General features: G+C 34.7%; 1 protein-coding gene across 1 annotated transcript; it reads left to right on the top strand.

The window, feature by feature from the left end:
- The first annotated feature begins 3,811 nt into the window (after positions 1–3,811).
- LOC137393088 (uncharacterized) lies at positions 3,812–19,345 on the top strand. Its single transcript, XM_068079495.1, has 3 exons — positions 3,812–3,929; positions 17,102–17,224; positions 19,045–19,345. Exons 1-3 carry the CDS (start codon positions 3,830–3,832, stop codon positions 19,158–19,160), a joined length of 339 nt encoding a protein of 112 aa, XP_067935596.1. The 5' UTR covers positions 3,812–3,829; the 3' UTR covers positions 19,161–19,345.
- Positions 19,346–19,360: the final 15 nt, after the last annotated feature.

Genomic DNA, 19,360 nt, shown 5'->3' with positions numbered 1-19,360 from the left:
ATTTGAACAATAAAATATGTTTTTTCAACATTGAAAACCAGTAAGTTTCACTGGTGAACAAAATGAACTGTGTGTCAACATCACTGTGTTCAAAGAACAAAACCAATACAATGCATGAACCTACAATAAATTACATATTTTCTCAAAAAGACGTATCTTTGCAAATTTGTGTGACTCCTACTGTTGCCTTCGATAGACCTCCGCTGAATCCCTGAGACAGACTCATTGAACCCATAGGGTTTAGTAAGTCTGTCTCCGTAGGTAAGTCTGGTAATGCTGCAACTTGAACGCAATAACCACTAACGCAATAACCACTAACCACTAACGCAATAACCACTATCAATAACTAGAGAGGCAGGCAGCCGAACAACTAGTGGCGTCGTTTCAGCATGTATTTTTCTTTTGAGCGCATTAACCGCGATCAAATTTGTCAATTTTAATCTTGAAACAGCCTGACAGTTAGATCACTTCAAACATCAAAAACTATGGCGAATGATAACAAACACTGATACTTTCTGATGAACTTTACTAAAATTCTGTGTAAGTTTATCTTTAATGACAGCATGTGTGTCCACTCTCTGAGCAGTCGCTCCTTGGCCAGCTATTGCTACTTAGATTTCTCCAAGGCAGCAGGAACAAGCCTTAGCTCACACAGTGGCTGTCAATGCAACTGCTCCAGTTATAGTTGTTGATTTACAGTAATTACAAAGGGTATACGTTTCTACACGTTCCTTTAGTAATGTCACAGGGTGATTTTGAAACACCCCAAACATTTACAAAAGAAATTTCACAGCTAAAAATAACTACATAGAATAAAACAGCATAAAGCAATGACACTAATAAAGAATGACTCCTTAAGGCTTTCGACTTCATTTGTTTGGAGCTAAGACTAACGCTAGGCAGAAGGGAACAATAAAGTTCAAAGGAGTCTAATGGCATATCTTAGCAACGCGAAACTCTGTTTGAACAAATAATAAAATATTCAGAACTTCCTGTTCAAATTTAGTGGTAGCCGATACATCCCGTATCCAGGTTCAAGTTTTTGCTTGTACTTTATTTATAATAGAAAGAACCTCTCTCTTCCGCGAAGACGCAATGGGTATGTACTGATAGGAATATAGCTGTACTTGCTTTTGGTACATCAACCAAACATTTGATAACAGGACCTTTTAAAGCTATAATTTTTACTGCTTTTATTTAGTGCAGTTACTCTGGTGTTAAAAATGAACTTACAAAAACTTTTTTGTAGACATCTGAAAGTATCGATATTTTTTATTGTTTTTGATGTTTGAGATAAACTTATAGCCAGGATGTTTCAAAATTAAAGTCGATAGAACTTGATCACAATTAAAATGCTCAGATCAATTGAAAGTGCGATTATGACGTCTATTATAGCAAAGCGATTGACGGAATAGACACGTGTGACCCTTCAGCATAATATCTGATATCAACTACTGCAACAATATCAACTAATGACGTCATTTTGCACCTATTTTATTCTGAGCGTTTTAATTACTGAATAGTACAATTATAATATTATTATAATATAATATTATAATTATAATAATATTATAATATAATATTATAATATTACAATTATAATATTATTATATTATAATAATATTATAATTATAATAATATTATAATTATAATATTTAATTATAATTGTAATGTTTTTATCTTAGTAGCAGTTACTCTGGTATTAAGATGCTAGGTTTAACAGTTTTAAAGACGGTAGTTCTAACACCAGAGTAACTAAGATAAAAACATAGATCTCCAACATAGTCAGAATCTTCGAGGCACAAATCTAAATCGGATTGGTGTGGGTGTGTAAAATAGTGTGTGTGATTGTGCGTGTGCGTGTTTGTGCGTGCATGCAAGTGTGTGCGTATTTTGATTTATTTAAGCTGTTCATGATCAATATAGGCTTAGCAAGTTGCTCCTGACAGTTCTTTTGGTAGCCACTCTATGAAATGTTGAAATATTTCCCAAGTCCATTGGTAAACTATTCCACTGTGATGGAACTCTGTATTCAATTGTTTTATGCTGGAAGCAGTATAAAATATTAGTAACGGTAGACTGGTTTTCAAATATTTAGTATTGTAGTTAGGATCTTCTTTTACTTTATAATCATTTGAGTAAAACTTATCTCAAATATAATTTTTTTGTCTCAGATAAGATTAAGGTGAAAAAAAGTTATTTAAGTTTACATAAGCTTCATTTGAAGTAACACCTTTGCTCAAAATTTTAAAGTTTGTCTAATGATAGCGTATAGTTTTAATTTTTGTTAGAATATTTGGTACACAGTTTTGACATTTAACCTATTAAATATGTTAGCTCGCTTTACTAATGTTGCTTGATTCAAAATACTGAAAAGTTTAACTCCTTCATACATCTCTGATATGTTTTAAGTCTTAAGTAACAGATATCCAAGGCATGATTATTATATTTTGTACTTACCCAAAGATGCAATCAACAATTATATTGCTAATTATTTTAATATTCAATCAAAAGAGACAAGATGTATACCCAAACTTAGTTGTTTCAAGTCTTCTTTCTATAAATTTTTATTTTTGCGATTATGGCACCACACGGCAATACCATTCTTTGTATTTACTTTCTTTTGTGGCGCCATAGGTAAAACATTTTTTTATAAAAATAATTATGGACTGCCCAATAAAAGCATATATATTTTATGTATATATTTGTAATTTACTACGTAGAGTTACAATGTATAATTTATTACATATATTTCTATATTTATAATTTATTGCATATATTTATACATATATACTTTTATTTACATATATATATTTATTTATATATTCATTATATTTATACATACTTATATATCTTTGTACTATTTATATATATTTATATATATTTATATATATTTATATATATTTATACATATTTATTATATTTATACATATTTATTATATTTATACATATTTATTATATTTATACATACTTATATATGTTTACACATAGTTGTATTTACATATATTTATTATATTTATATATACTTATATATATAATAGTGGCAGTATTTGCAGTCTCTTGCGTAAAAGTGCTCAGTAATAAAATAGAGCGATAAATTTATAGAGCATACTACTATAAATTTACAAAGCACAAAAAACTAGTCTTCAAATAATATCAAAAGAAGGAACGTGGGCTCAATTTATGCACGATTTGATTATTCTGTGAGCAGGTGGTTCAATATACAAGATTTAGACCTAGTGTATATTTTAGCAAGCCGAAATCGTCCAGCAAGCATACTTTATACTATGTGAACTAATAAGACAGGCTTTGTTTTATTAGTTGTCTTATTTTATCTGATCTTTTTATTTTGAAGTTATCTTCAAAATAAAAAGATAAAAAAAGAGGAATCCGTTGCATTCTATTTCCTGCTCCGGACAGCTAATAAAAATTCTAAAGTTTGTAACCTTCCATTTACTACAAATAAACAGAACTATTGAGGCTCCTAGTATTCACTCTCAATATTTATTGTTTTCTTATAAAAGACAGTCACATGACAGAGCCAGCTCCTCCTCCTTACACCGAGAAACCAGAGAAGACAGTGATAGATCTGCAGTCAGCGCCGACACCAGCACCCGCTCCTACACCTGCTCCAGCACCTGTTCATGTTGCTGCCCCTGCTGCTGCTCCTGCCCCAGCTGCTGCTCCAGCTGCTGCTTCGGCTGCTGCTCCGGCTGCTGCTCCGGCTGCTGCTCCAGCTGCTGACTATGCTGCCCCTGCTCCAGCAGCAGCAGTCCCGGGTTATCCAGGTTATGGGCACATGCCGCCGCATGGCTATTACCCACCACCCATGTGGGCATCTCCTCCTCCTCAGCAGCAGCAGCAACAACAGCAAACAACAGTTAATACTAATGTGGTTGTGAGCCAACCTTCACCTGCAGTTGTACTTGGTAAGTGTCACTTGTCTGCCGGTGTCTTTGTTTGCTTTTAATAATGGAAACTTTTCAAGAGCCCTTTTAATGCAGCTTTTTCAGCTCATCATGAGAAAAAAGATTCAATGAACATACATACATATATATATACATATATATATATATATACAATATATACATATATACATGTATACAATATTCTGATTGGTATATATATATATATATATACATATATATACATACCAATCAGAAATGTATCCCGTTGTCCATAAAAGTGCTCGAAGTTTCCAGGTATATTCTTGGTCGAATAATCAAACTTTTTCGACTCCATAATAGACTAAGAGATAAAGTGCTCGAGTATTTGATGAGTGCTAAATATTTTAAAGGTTGACTTGCAACAAAATTCACATTACAGTTATTTGGTATCAAAAGATTCGCCATGTTTTACTCTGTTGTGTGGTAGGTGCCAAATATGTGGAAATGTGATTAAAAGCTCTTAAAAGCTCAAAAACAAAAAGCCGCCGTAGATTGGAATCTCTTGATTTCGATGACGTATCCGCGCTGTATGGTTATTGTCTTGTCACGTGATGTTCTCGCGTGAATTGAAAGGCCAATAAAAAGCTCAATATCAAACTTATCGTAGCAATAGTTTATGATAATCACTTCGGGTTTTACCTAAGACCCCGTATCAAATATAGATGCTCGCTACTTTACAGTTTCGGCTTGGCCATTCCGTTCGACTATTCATGTATGAGTTGCGATCATAAAAAATGTCAAATTCTGAAGAGTTAAGACCCTGGCGTTTTGAGCCTGACGCTCTATCTGAAGAAAATCCTCAACAGAATAAAACCTCCCAGCAAGTAAGCACCGCCACTAGCCAGCTCTTATGTGCCAAGCTAGCTAGTAGTAATTAGTTTTAGCTTGAGAGTGATAGAACGAATATTATTATATATGATTTTAATGATGATAATTATCGCTTCAATATTGCGAAAAAATAATTACAGATTTTTCTCGAATGACAACATTAACAATTTTAATATTTAAATCTAGTGCTGCACTGATTTACTGTTGGATAACATCGACCTGATGTATTAGCTATGGTTGCATAGACATATCTGTTCATTTCTTTAGGAGCTAATACCACCGGCTACAGAGTGGTGTGCCTGCGAGCGTTGTCAAGACATGCCATCTCTTCCTGATTGTTTGTGCTGCCATTATGCTGAGTTTGCGCATTGTCTCCTTCACCGAGGGGAGCATGAATGCCTGCGTATGCATCTTGGTGTAAACGAATTTGTGGCGTCTGCACCCCTTGAGTTGAGGTGGAATAATTACCTGTGATATCATAGTGAGTTGGATATTCATTTAATGCCAACAACACCAAGGTTATGCTAATGTGTCAAGCATTATCTACAATTCTTGTGTTACACATTTAATGCATCAGTTGAACACACATATTCTGAACTCGTGGAACACAAGGAGAACTGGTATATTTGGCTTGTACACTTACTACAGTAGAGAGTGTATTAGTTTTATGATTTTATTATATAAAGATCGAGATTATTTTGATGATCAGCAATTATTGTTTTTCAATAGTTGTTTTGGTAGATAATCTATTCCCATTTGGAGAGCCATCGCCAAATGCTCGGAAAAGGTTGTGTGCATACCGCAATCTTGTTTTGGTTTATGCCGCAAATCTTGTTTGCAAGTCTGCAAACTCTTCTTCATCATTCGTTGGTGGGAAAAGAGCCCGAATCTTAGACACCAAGCATGCAGGTAGAGGCCGTCGCTCACGGCGACAAATTTGCGGCATAAGCCAAAACACAAGCTTGCAGTATGCACACAACCTTTGTAACAACATCCGTTGTAATGGACCTCACTCTCAGGCCGTGGGAAATTAGATCGGACTGGCATCGCTTGAAGCCTTCCAGCTCCATGGTGTTAGAGCTGGTGGTCTCTGTTGACTGCAATGTAAAGAAAGTTACGACCAACAATTACTTTCACATTATTTGAATGAACTATTTAGCTAGATGAGCAACTTCATGTTTATGTATTGATAACTACTAAAAAATTTGGGTTTTTGTCAGGCTGTGAAGTAAAAACTGTCAAAGTTTTACCTTGACAAGATGGCTGCTGACTATTAAACCGCAGCTTTGATCCATCATAGTGTAGGCTCTGTATAGTGCGCAATGCCCCGGACTATCGCATCTACCGTCACCTGCCAAATCAAGCTCCCAATCGATTGCTGCCATCAATCCCTCGTTATGCAGGGTGTACTGCTCAGCAATACACTGTAAAATATTGTAAAACTTCATTATACAAGATTAATTTGTATCATTATCATTAGTCTAAGAATGTAGAATCCTCTTCCCCCTTTTTGTGCTATATTATGATGAATCAGAATTTTGAATTATAATATATTTTGCTTGAAAGATGACATATTTTCATTTCAAAAAAAAATTGTTTCTAAATGTTGTTATTCAATTAGTGTGCCAAGCTTTTACTCACATTTTCCAAGTTTATGAGTAAATATTAACACTCACACCATGTAAGTATTCTCTTTGTTGGTAGAGGCAAACGCTGTGGCTTGGTATTGCGATGTTCAGGAGCGACAGAAAACGGAGGTTCTGCGTAAGGCATCCGCCAGAAAAGAGTGATGCAGCTGCCAGCAGGGGGTTGATGACGTGAGCTCTGTTCACCCTGGCAGTTGTTTCCCAAGTGTACGATCGGTGACAGGAGGCACATGTAACCTTGAACTCTACCCATCCGCCTTCTTGCACCATCGTGAATGAGCAGGGGAGGGCGCAGGTGTGACAGTGAAATAGTCGCTGGAGTGCTGTCACACTTACTATTATTTTCTCCTCTTTGAAGGAGGATTCGGTTCTGAAATCACAACACAATAGTTGACTTGCAATAAGATTTGTACAACATCATTTCCTGTTATTATATCATATTTGCTTGATCAGAAAAAGAATAAATATATAGCCATGCAATCATGACACAGATTTTACAAAACCCTATCAGAATCCATGATATTGTAAACATAAAATGTGAGTAATAACTCTATGGATATTTTTTATATTTTGTCAAGTTTGGTTTAGTTCAGCTCTATCTTACATGTAATTGGAGAGCGTTTGACGCTGGCCAACATAGCGCTCAAACTCTCCCCAGTCTTCAGTGGTTGGCACAAACTCTTTATCTAATAATAATCAACTAATAATATTAATATGCTATTAACGATGATACCAGAAAATGACAATAACTATTTTATATAACATATCTATAAGTGAGTGGGGTTAAGAAATTTGGCGAAATTAATCGTGAAACAACATTATTTTATCAATTATATATTAATATATTACGTTTTACAGATAGATATGCAGTATGAATTAGTTTTGTTATTATAATAAGAATAATACACGTAATTAAAAAGATAAAATACTAATAATATAATATTACAATTAAATGACATTAATATTGTTATATTAAATATAGATTAATACAGTACTATTAGGAGAATACTAGATAATAACCCGAGTTACAACTACTAATACAAGTAGTTCATAAAATAAATTATTCACGTGCTTTGGTGATATGTGGAGTATGCAAACAGGTTAGAAAACATGTCGTCTTTGAACTGGCGAAAACAAAGGTAAGAGTAAGCAGACGAATAAATAAAGTTTGTCACATCCAGCTTCACCCAGTTGCTCCACGCCCGGTGAAGGTCTAGTCTTTTCTCAGCTCTTGGCCAAAAAAAGGTGCTTCTCAGTTTGGCAGCTGCACAAACACTATGTGGCGCGTTAGACATTATGACGAATTGAAATAAACAAGTTTAATATGAGATAGCGTGTTTGCCATTTGCGATAGATCAAACTTGAACTGAAACTAACATTATCTGATCATGTGACTTACAATTCCCGCTATATGGCGCGAAAAATTTCTACAGCATTTTTCAACCATCATAGCGGACCAAAAAGCTCATCATTTTTATCAGAGAATCATATGCAATCGTTCAAGCTAAGCTTAAAAAATTAAACATATTTTTATGCTATGTTTTGAGATATCAGTGCTCAAAGTTGCAGCATTACGATGCCGATAAAATAGACGCGTAAGAACAATAGACATGGTTTTTATCGCAAGCGTGAAGTATATTTGTGAAAATAGTTCGACGAATAAGGATGCATGAAAGTGTAAACATAAACTATCTCGCACACATTTTAGCCGTTTTAGCACACATACGTCACATTTTAGCCGTTTTGGAAAACGAATCCAAACTAGGGCGGTCTCGTGTGGCTGCGATTTTCTGTTCGTTTTTGAGCTTTTAAGAGCTTGTAATCACATTCCCACATATTTGGCACTTACAACACAATAGAGTAAGACATGGCGAATCTTTTGATACCAAATAACTGTAATGTGAATTTTGTTGCAAGTCAACCTTTAACATCTTTTTAGCATGAGACTCTAAGTTATACAGTTTTTATCATTTTTTCACTGCTCTTTTATTATCTATTATATATATATATATATACATGTATATACGTATATACATATATATATATATGTATACGTAAATATATATTACATATAATATATATATATATTACATATTATATATATATATCCAGAAAGATTATGTAGCGACCTCTCTGGATATATATATATAGATATATATAGATATATATATATATATCTATATATATATCCAGAGAGGTCGCTACGTAATCTTTCTGGATCATGCCAGAAACCAAACATTAGTGCATATGCCTGCAAGTCACAAACATTTACATTTATGATTTTTTAAACCTCTCGAGCCATTGTTCACACAGAATGTTTAAATGCTGTTTAAATGATGTTTCCATGCAACGCTAAGGGTTAACTCAAATTAGAGATCTATTGATTTCTCTGTGGTTTCTTTCCGTGTATTCTCTCTCGCTACGGCAAACCGAATCATAAAAATATTTTAAGTGTATGTACAAGATAAAAAAAAAGTTGGACAGTTTCTCATACTAAAATAATATTGTGTTGATATTATAATAATAATAATAATAATATCACCATACCTATAATGATATTATCATATTTACGCGCCTATTTGAATCAGAAGACAGTCAAATTGGGCTGCAAACAGGGTTTTTATAGAAAAAGAAGTATTATGTTTAATAATTTACAGTAAAGTTATAATATTGCAAAAACTTCAAAAGACTTTTAGTAATGAATTACTAAGTTATTAGCATATATCATAATTTATTAAAATTAAAATGGCAATACGAACTACGCGAATACAAATTACTACCTGCAAAGAAGTGAGCTTGCCAAGTTAATACACACTGCAATGTCAAAAACATTAAAACAGATTTTTTGCCTACCAAGTCTTGTAGCTAGTAAACTAAAGAAATAACTTTCATGCTGTGTTCTAAACGCAACCAATTCTCTACTCACTATTGATGCCTTCTGCCATGCCTTCTTTGCACGTTAATCTTTCATTCTGTCATATACATGTGCAATCAATTACTGAATATTTAATACTAGTCGAATATCCGGTGTTGCACAGGTAATGAAGAAAGTTTTTGCGTAAAAAGATATTTTAAATTTTCACTAGCTTTTTACCCAATGAATTGGAGTAACTTAAGCTAGTTAATCTTACTATAATAAGAGTCGTTATTATAACTTATACCAGAGACAAGAAAAAGGGGTTGCCATGGTCTTTAAGCGTGCTAGGGGAAGGGTGAGTATTTTTAAGATTAGCGGGTGTAGTAAGTATGATGTGCGCAATTATTCCATAGTATAGCAATGTACCTAATGTACAATGGACTAATGGTTTAGCATGCCTGTCTGCAGACCTGTAGGCATTGAGTTCAAATCCCATTGGCAGCGCATTTTTTATTCCTAAAGCTTTATCGCTGTAACTATAGACACATCAACGGATAAGCAGCAAACAGCAAACACTGAGACTTATATATTAATAGATCTAAACTATTTCATATTTCAAAATTCTGATTCAACAATTTAAATTCTCAATAAGCATCAAACATTCACTTTTGTTACGTTGTTCGGCATCCATATCATCTCCAAAGATATATGCTTTTAATTTTGCCAACATATAGAAAAGTATGTAAACTCCCTTTAGATCTGTATTACTTTGCTTGCATGTAGAAAATCTTTGCTTGGTTTGAAATAAAAACGATGCACCGTAGTCGGGCCGTAGTCATTCTAAAGACAAAATTGTTTTACTAATTTTGTCTATGTAACCTTGTTGGTAAAAGTCAAGCATTCACTTCTATTTCTTTATTTAGCACCAATATCATTTCCAAAGATAAATGTTTTTTTACCTGAAGCCTTTTTTTCCCCTTTTTTCCCCCATCAAATTTATTAATATTTTATAACTCTGATTAAACAATTTAAATGTCAGTTAAAGTTTTAAACAGAAGCAGTAACTGCTCAAATGATCTTCACCAACAGAGATTGTGCTCAGAGTCTGTTGTTATTGTCGGAGTATAAATTAGTGGGAAGGTACAGCAGATGCGGTACTTCTCTTCGCTGCCAATGGTGCTTACTGGTGCAACTTCCCAAGCCGCTTGACTGACCTTGCCAGTTTCTTTAGAGCAAATCAACCTTTATTGTTTACACAGTTTTAAAAACTAAAATTGCTCTTTTGTTTGGCACAAAGTGACTGGCGCCTGACGTAAGTGAATATGAACAAGGAAGTTTGTGATATTTCATGCAGAATTGATATGGTCGGCAGGAAAAAGAAACTATGGGTATGAGCAGACAGGGTGAATTAATCAGTCTACACAAGTTTCTATCTATGAGCTTACATTTGTAATATGTGACAAGTTATATCACTTTAGATACAAATTAAGTCCAATTACAAAATTGTTTGTTAACGCTATGTAATAGAGAAATTTCTCAGTTTTTCAAAACTGTTTTTGGAATTGGAGTAGCAGCAATTTAACCTAATATACAGCTTTTTATCGAGGGTGGTGTTGGTCAATATGGTAAACACAAAAAACAAAAATTTGTCGTCAAAGATATATATGATCAATTAGATTTTAAACAAAACGATTCGTTGACGTTTAGGAAGGTCATAGCAACCGCATGCTACAAACATTACATTTTCATGAATGTTGGGAATGACTTGGCTTTACAAAAGTTTAAGCCACATAGACAAGTTTCACCTTTGGAAGACTATTGCGTACTATTTAACATGCCTCATTTGTATTAAAAATAATACAACCTGTCACATATTTTAAGTTTTCTTGTAGTTTGAACTTTGACGTCAGCCATATTACTAAGTTTATTATTTTGTTATTATTATTATATTATAAAATATAATAATAATTATTAATAATATCTTAATTATTTAATAAGATATAATAAATATTATTATCTTATTAAATAATTTGTGTTTATGTTTGAGTTTCCCAAATAGCTGCAAATGTCTCAACGAGTTTTACTAATAGATTTTGTTGTTTAAGAATGTAACACTTAAATGATTGTAACAGATATGAAACGACAAGGTTGCAGAGCAAAAGATTTACAGAACTTACAGCGTTTTACCATTTTTAATTTGTCTAGAAAATCATAGAGTATGATTTCACACTTGGCTGGCTTTAGAGAAAAATTATTTTCATGTCTCTGTTCTTGGTCAGTGTGATAGCAGTGACATATACATGTGTGTCCTCTTTTCAAATTGGTCAAGTAGTTCACAAGAACCTGCTCTGTGTGTTTAAAAGGTTTTGGCTTCAATGCTTGTGCAAACTACTAAATGAGCTAGCTAATGCTTAAGCTATATAGCCCCATTATAGCTTTAGGCTGTAATGGAGTTCTATTATAGCTTAAACTATATAGTTCCGTTACAGTATCAGCTATATAGTTCCATTATAGCTTGAGCTACACCTACAGCTGCGTTATAGCTTAAGATATACAACTGGATTATAGCTAAAGCTATAGAGTTCAATTATAGTTTTAGCTATATAACTCAATTATAGCTTAAGCTATATAGATTCATAATAGCTTGCTATATTCTCATGTATTTACATGTAAAGCCGCTAAAAGATTAACAGCCAGTGTACCGGCCCTTATCTTGCAACAAAGCCTGTGTCAGTTGTCATGGTGATACCAACAGCTATTGTTCTAGAGTGTGTGAGCGATCATATTAACAACACAAAGCGAGAAATATTATCGCTAAGGTCTAAACAATCGTCAAGGCACAACTCCAGGCATAATTTACTTAATGGATTTGAGGAATGTTTTTATTTCAGTACGTTGTTAATCGAAAATGTAGAATCAAAACGCACTGCATAGGGTTCATGGCTCAACGTCCAAGAATTTCTTCATTGTTTTCAGCATAAGCTAACTCTGCATGTTTAATGAAGTTGATTTATCTCATTGTATAACGTTATATAAAACAACTAGTTGAATGTCTGGTGTTGCACGGGTATTGTTATTGGTGGAGTACGAATTAGTACCAAGAGACAGCGAATGTGGTACTTCTCCTTGCAGCCAGAGTGATTATTGGCGTACCTTCAAGCACTGCTTGACTAACCTTGCTGAGTCTTTTAGAGCAAATTAACCCTTAAAGGTTGACTTGCAACGAAATTCACATTACAGTTATTTGGTATCAAAAGATTCACCATGTCTTACTCTGCTGGGTTGCAGGTGCAAAATATGTGGAAATGTGATTACAAGCTCTTAAAAGCTCAAAAACGAACAGTTAATCGCAGCCATCACGAAATTGCCGTAGATTAGAATGTCTTTCCAAAACGGCTCAAATGGGACGTAGTTGAACAAGATGGCTTCTGTTCACACTTTCATGCAACCTCATTCGTCGATATAGTTTCACAAATGTGCTTCATGCATTCAATAAAACCATGTCTATTGTTCTTACGTGTCTGTTTCATCATCATTGTAATGCTGTCATTTTGAACACCAATGTTTCAAAACCTGCCGTAAAAATTCGTTTAATTTTTTAACCTTAGCTCGAAGGAGTGAATATCATCCACTGATAAACATGACGAGCCATTAGTCACCTGTGATAGCAGAAAAATGCTGCAAAAATTATTCCCGTTGTTTGGCAGGAAGTATGGGTCACATGATCAGATTACGACTAGACAATTAGACCAAGCCGAAACCAAACTGTAAACTAGCGAGCATCTATATTTAGTAAGGGCTCTTCGGTAAAACCCGAAGTGTTTGTCATAAACTAGTGCTACGAAAATTTTTATATTGAGCTTTTTATTGGCCTTTCAATTCACGTGAGAACATCACGGGTCAAACAATAACCAAATGGATTGATTACGTCAGAGAAATAAACTGATTCCGATCTACGGCGGTTTCATGACGGCGGCAATTAACTGTTCGTTTTTGAGCTTTTAAGAGCTTGTAATCACATTTCCACATATTTCGCACTTACAAAACAGCAGAGTAAGACATGGGGAATCTTTTGATACCAAATAACTGTAATGTGAATTTTGTTGCAAGTCAACCTTTAAGACTGGTTCACATTATGTCGCCGTAGCTCTACGTTGATGCCAAAATACTTTGAAGATTGTCAATAATAACAGTGTTTACACTACCACAAACCCTTTCGCTTGCATCAGCAAATACTTCGTGACATAGTGTTCTAACTTTTCTTTTTAATTTTTTATGAAGAAACTTCTTTGTTTCCGCTTGCTCGGACCAAATACTATGCCGGCAACAACTATCATAAATGTAAATATATCTCGCTATCCGCAATCATGAATTACTATCGCCAAAATAGTCCACATAGAACAGGCTGTCGTCGATGCTCAGCGAAATATGGAGAAAGTTTGACAGCTGTAAACGTTCCCTACATATTCACAATGCTTCGTCGATGCTATCGACCAGCGGTTCACATAACTGACGATGAATGTAGAAAGGATGTCGCCGACATATTGTGATATAGTGTGAACCAGCCTCTAGTGCTCACCCAGTTATGCAGACCATCACTCGTCTTTTGTTTTATACAAAGCGATTGGCAGCTCATGTAAGTGAATATGGACAAGGAAGTTTAGTAGTATTCCATGCGGAATTAATTAAGTCACCAGATAATAATAAACTAGTGGGCATGATCAGAGGAGTAAATTGATAGGAAACGCCGAAAAAATCCATATTAAGTATCTGCGGTAACTCACAGTGAAGATAATTAGTACATTGTAGCAAAAATGGATCATACTTGTAGATGTGCGGAAGCCACTAGAATTGAAGTGTCTGGATAAACTAAAAGAACCAGTTGTTTTCTGCTTAAGTTGTGTGAACCAAATACAGGTCTCCGATTTAAGTTTTCATATTTCCATCCTGGTCTTTACATCTTTTTTAAACTAATCGTCAATAGACCAAATTGTATATTGAACGAATCGGTTTTAGACGAAATGTCTTTAGACGAATTTGTCTATCAGCCTAATTGAATTTGAATGAACCTGTCTATCAGCCCAATTGGATTTGGACCAGTTGTATCAAGTCTGAATGAATCAGCCCACAAAAACTTTTCTCTTACATAAAAGTAGAGCTTACATAGTATGTTACCTTTTCTAGTAATTTGAATTATGACCTCAGCCATATTACCAAGTTTATTTATACCTTCTGAGATGGTTTGTGTCTGAGTATTTTCAAATAATAGCAATCGTCCCTAACCAGTTATGCTGATATATCTTTAGCGAAATTTTAAAAATGTAGTGATAGTGACAGATCTGACATGACGAGGTTTCAAACTGACCCTTCAACATCTTATTATTTTTCCATATCTCTGTACTTTGTCAATGTGATAGCAATAACATATCACATGACTATATAGCTCAATTATAGGTTAAGCTATATAGCTCTATTATAGCTCAAGAGCTCCATTATACATGTAGATTTCATTATAACTTAAACTTTGTAGCGCCATTATAACTTAAGCTATATAGCCCCATGTAAGCTTTTTCTTTTGGCATGGATATAAAGCTGCTAAAAATTTAACCACCAGGGCACAGGCTGTCATCTTGCAGCAAAGCGTATTTTAGTTGTCACGGTGATATAAACATACCATGTTCCACTTTGGGTTGTAAACAATCATGTTAACAACACAAAGTGAGAAATTTTTGGATGAAATAATTTAGTTTAATATTTTTGGACGGTCCTTTTTCTTTTAATCTCTGACATATCCAATCAATATGGAATATAAATTTTAACTGTGGAACGACACATTTATTTTTGGTGAAGACATTGCTTTAATGCAAGTGAATCTGGTTAATCGTGTAGGACTGCGTAGCCGATAGCCTTGCATCAAAATGCTTTAATGTTGTTTTTATTAGGTATCATAACTGCAGGTAGACGTAATCTGAATATTTGAAAAAAAACAATAACTATTAAAAGGTATTTTTTTAGATTTTACATCAGTGACCTCTCCATCTCTCTTCTTCCCCCTTGCAAACGCTTGCCTTCTTTCCTTTTTTTTGCAAGATCACTTATGTTTTTTTTTTCAACCCTTTGTTCTGGATCTGGATCTGGATGATGTTTAGTCCCTAGAGCCTCATGAGAAGCAAGAAAGGGGCCCTCCGATCGCTAGGTCTTTTTTTTTGTTTTTTTTTTGTTAGTCCGCTACAATCTCCCCAGTGCGGATCTCCCGAGATGTCCTGAGGATGAATCCCTGCAAAAACTGACCAGAGTCACAGGAGAGGGCGTTTAGATTGTTAGAACGTGTGGTCATGTAGTGAGTAGATGCGTTCATTTTGGTCAGTGTGTCATAGATGGATGGAAACGTATCTTTGTTTGATACGATATTAATGTACAAAGACAATCTCTGTTGCTGTCGCTGCTGTTGTTGAGCTTCGTCTTTCTCCCTCACCCACCTCACTCCCTCACCCACTCATTCTCCCTGTAAATGACCATAAAGCTTTTAAGCACCTTCAAGCGCATGATTGAAAATACATACCAGTTAACTTTAATGTTGTCTCCTCTGATATCTCACTCTCGATGTTTGTTTTTAACTAGAGTTGAGGCAGCCATTGTCTACTGACCACATATAGTAATAGGAATGCTAGGAACACAGTCAACAACTTAGACCGTCAGATAATGGGTCAAATTGCGAGAAAGGTCTGAGTTAGATTTCATTATTGAAGAACTTTAAAGATTTCATGTTATGCAACTGTGATCTTTTTAGTGTTACAGCCACATGTCCTCCAAATTAATGGCTGTCCTCCATTGTTCAAATCTAGCCGAATATCTGAATATTCTTTTTTAGACTACTTTCCTTGGTTTTATTCATCTATCAAACATTAACGCTGCCCCCCTCCGTATCGTAATGGTTATCACAGCCTTGACTACTCATGGCACCGCCTTAATAACTGAGAGGGCATCGCAGCAGCTAGGGAAAGAGGCTTCACTAGCTGGCATTACTATACCTCGTTAACAATATCTTTGGCTGCAATGCTTATCAATGCTGCCGGCAAGCAAAGGCCGCCTGTTCTAATAGCCTTTCTTTCATTTTTACTTCCTTATCAATGGCTCTAATTGAAATATCGGAGAAAATTACTTTGAATAGCAGCATTTTGTTAATAGAATCAAAACTTTGTTGTCGGTGAATATGTTCATGAATAAATTTCAGTGAAAGCTTTATCATATAGACAAAACCAAGACTCCTATTATTGTTCTACGTAAGTGTCTCATTAACTGTAAGCTCATGCAGCTGTTTCAATAACTGTATTTTGTGATAAGATCAAGGGGCATGTTATGGTTGGATAAATGCTTTCGATTCTACTGTGAGACTAGTATGGTTGGCTTTAGTTGAACCACTTTTGCATCGCTTGTCTCTCATTGACAAGCACTTATAATATCTGATATTAAAAGCTTGTCAGAAATGATAAACTCGCCAAAACTCAATAAGGATTCGTACAATTAAAAGTGACGAGGATAAACCCATTAATGTTCGAAAGTTATTTTGAAAAGTCTTTACTATAATAATAGCCATGTTCGTCCAAAGCCACGGTTGGATGTTGTACAAAAAGGTTTGCGATCTGCATGTACAACCACTCAAGCATTTGCATGCTTCCCATCAAATGTCGATACCCTAAGCAGCAGTTTGTCTAGTTAACATAACACAACAGATAACAAAGTAACCTCTCATTTCAATATGTGTGCACTTAGAGAAAACCAGGCACTCAATTATTCAATTGTCTTCTTTTAATGTTTTTCAGTCAATAACAGGGTAGGTCGTGATTGCCTCGGCTGTTCCATAACCAACATGCTTCTGTTCAACCCAGTGTTGGGACTCATAGCAGTTATCTTCTCTTGCATGGCCAGAGACGCTTACGAACAAGGTAAGTCCTTGCAATAACAAAATGAGTTTCTCAAAAAGGTGCAAATGATGTGTGTTCTAAGTTTTATGGAAAAACTAAAGTAAGCCCGATGATGCCCCGGATTTTTTTTATTCCCAATCAGATAGCGAGCAGGTGGATTCTCAAAAACCATATAAAGTTTGAAGCCAAATATTTTAGTGACCTGGTGGAAACTACAGAGCGTGCGAAGCTAGTGTGAAAAAAACAGTATGCGTGTAAAGCTTGGATAAAATTGGCAAAAAGATATGGAAAAGCAAGTAAAATTTATTAAACGTCGATTTTGTTAGCATAATGTAAAATTGTGATATATTTGCCCAAAAACCTTTTTATAGTATTGCTTTGATAATGAAAATAATTGTATCATCTGCGTGTACCTACTCTTGATTATCTCTCCGATGTCTTTGCTGTTGGACTTCTACTACAAATACTTCAAGAGACTCTGCTATTGTAATACAATATTATAATAATCATATAGAACTAAACAAATTTTTGTAAACTTTTTTGAAATATTTGTGGGCACTTTGAAACTTATATCAAATCTAAATAGCTCAGGTCATCTAAATAAGGAGTTACATGCTCCTGATGAGCCTATTAACATAATCTTGTTACCCCGTGCAATGTTTGCTAGTGTCGGTCAAATTGAGTTGTCCTCTCTCTACTGCATTCCAGCTACCTTCTTCTAATGTAAACTGACCTGCAGGAGCAGTTAATTGACGGTAAAACTGCTTCCCAAATTAGTTTTAAAGGCTGCGTAGTGATTTTTTTTAAAAGGAATTACATGAAAGTAAAATTAAATGGACAAACTGGTTTGGATTTAAATTTCAAGAAATGCCTGTTTAATTGTAGTTATGCAAATCTGACAATTTGCAGAAACGTATTTATTGCACTTGTGATTAAATGTTGCAAAACTTAATTTAAGATAAAGCTAAAATTGATCACATCTCAGTAAACAGAATTATGAACAAACCATCAGAGATAGCTCTGAATGGAGAAGCAGCGGTGTCAGACAATGTCAACAGTTCATGACAGCCATGTACCCCAAATAGTCACTTTTCTGTCGCCGTTATGATGGACAAGTGTGATACTTATGTGGTGGATAAACCTATTTAAATTCTATTCTCATTAAAATTATTTTGTATTTCTGTTTAAACATCAGTCTATTGGTTAAAAACATTTAACCTGATAAGAAAGTAGCAAAATATGCTCTTTATACTATTGTTGCTCGAGCTCAGTATGAAATATTCCACAGCTCTGACAATGGACTCAACAATGTTTAGATGTACTAGCCATTTTGGCACTGAAGGATATATATCTTAACGATTCATATTTTCTTCAATTTATAGTTGAAGCTTGTCATGTATTACTTGTTACTTTCACACCTGCACAAATGGCTACACATGTAATGGTTACACCTGTAGAAATAGCTACATCTGTACCAATGGTTGCAACCTGTACAAATGGTTACAACCTGCACAACTGGATATACCTGCAAAAATGGCTACACCTGTACAGCTGCAGAAATGGCTACACCTGTACAGCTGCAGAAATGGCTACACCTGTACAAAAGGTTACGCTTGTAAAAATGGTTGCACCTGTACAAATGGTTATATCAGAATGAATGATCAGACCCGTACAAATGATTACACCTGTACAACTGGCTACACCTGTACAAATGGTTACACCTGTAAAAATGGTTTTACCTGTACAAATGATTAAACCTGTACAAATGGCTACTCCCGTGCGAGTAGTTATATCTGTTCATACAAGTTATATCTGTTATATACAAGTTCATATGATTTTAGGTGACTCCGATAAAGGATTCGCTCATTTCAAGGTTGCCAGAATTTTGAACATTCTCTCACCACTTGTGACCGTTGGGATAATCATACTCGTCATTATCATTAGTTCCACAACTTAATAAAGCATTACAATAATCTAGAAATGTCCTATTCTAGAATATTCCATTTCATCCCCAAATCTGGTATATTAGTTGTAAATCGAATATTCTATTTTTTCAGGCAAGATTCTATTTCTGGTTTTACAAATCCTATCGTTTGATGTTTGTACGAAGATTTGGTGACTTTTTTTCAATTTACAATATTTTTCTAAATTCTTTTG

This window comes from Watersipora subatra, chromosome 4, assembly GCF_963576615.1.
Source record: "Watersipora subatra chromosome 4, tzWatSuba1.1, whole genome shotgun sequence".
Lineage (NCBI taxonomy): Eukaryota > Metazoa > Bryozoa > Gymnolaemata > Cheilostomatida > Watersiporidae > Watersipora > Watersipora subatra.
This window is presented reverse-complemented; position numbering and strand designations above follow the sequence as displayed.

What these genes read in the sequence shown, in the direction of transcription:
- LOC137393088 (XM_068079495.1), top strand. Translation starts at nt 3,830, where the DNA reads ATGTGGGCATCTCCTCCTCCTCAGCAGCAGCAGCAACAACAGCAAACA. An exon ending in TTCACCTGCAGTTGTACTTG is followed by an intron (nt 3,930 to 17,101) that starts GTAAGTGTCACT and finishes AATGTTTTTCAG; the next exon opens with TCAATAACAGGGTAGGTCGT. An exon ending in CAGAGACGCTTACGAACAAG is followed by an intron (nt 17,225 to 19,044) that starts GTAAGTCCTTGC and finishes ATATGATTTTAG; the next exon opens with GTGACTCCGATAAAGGATTC.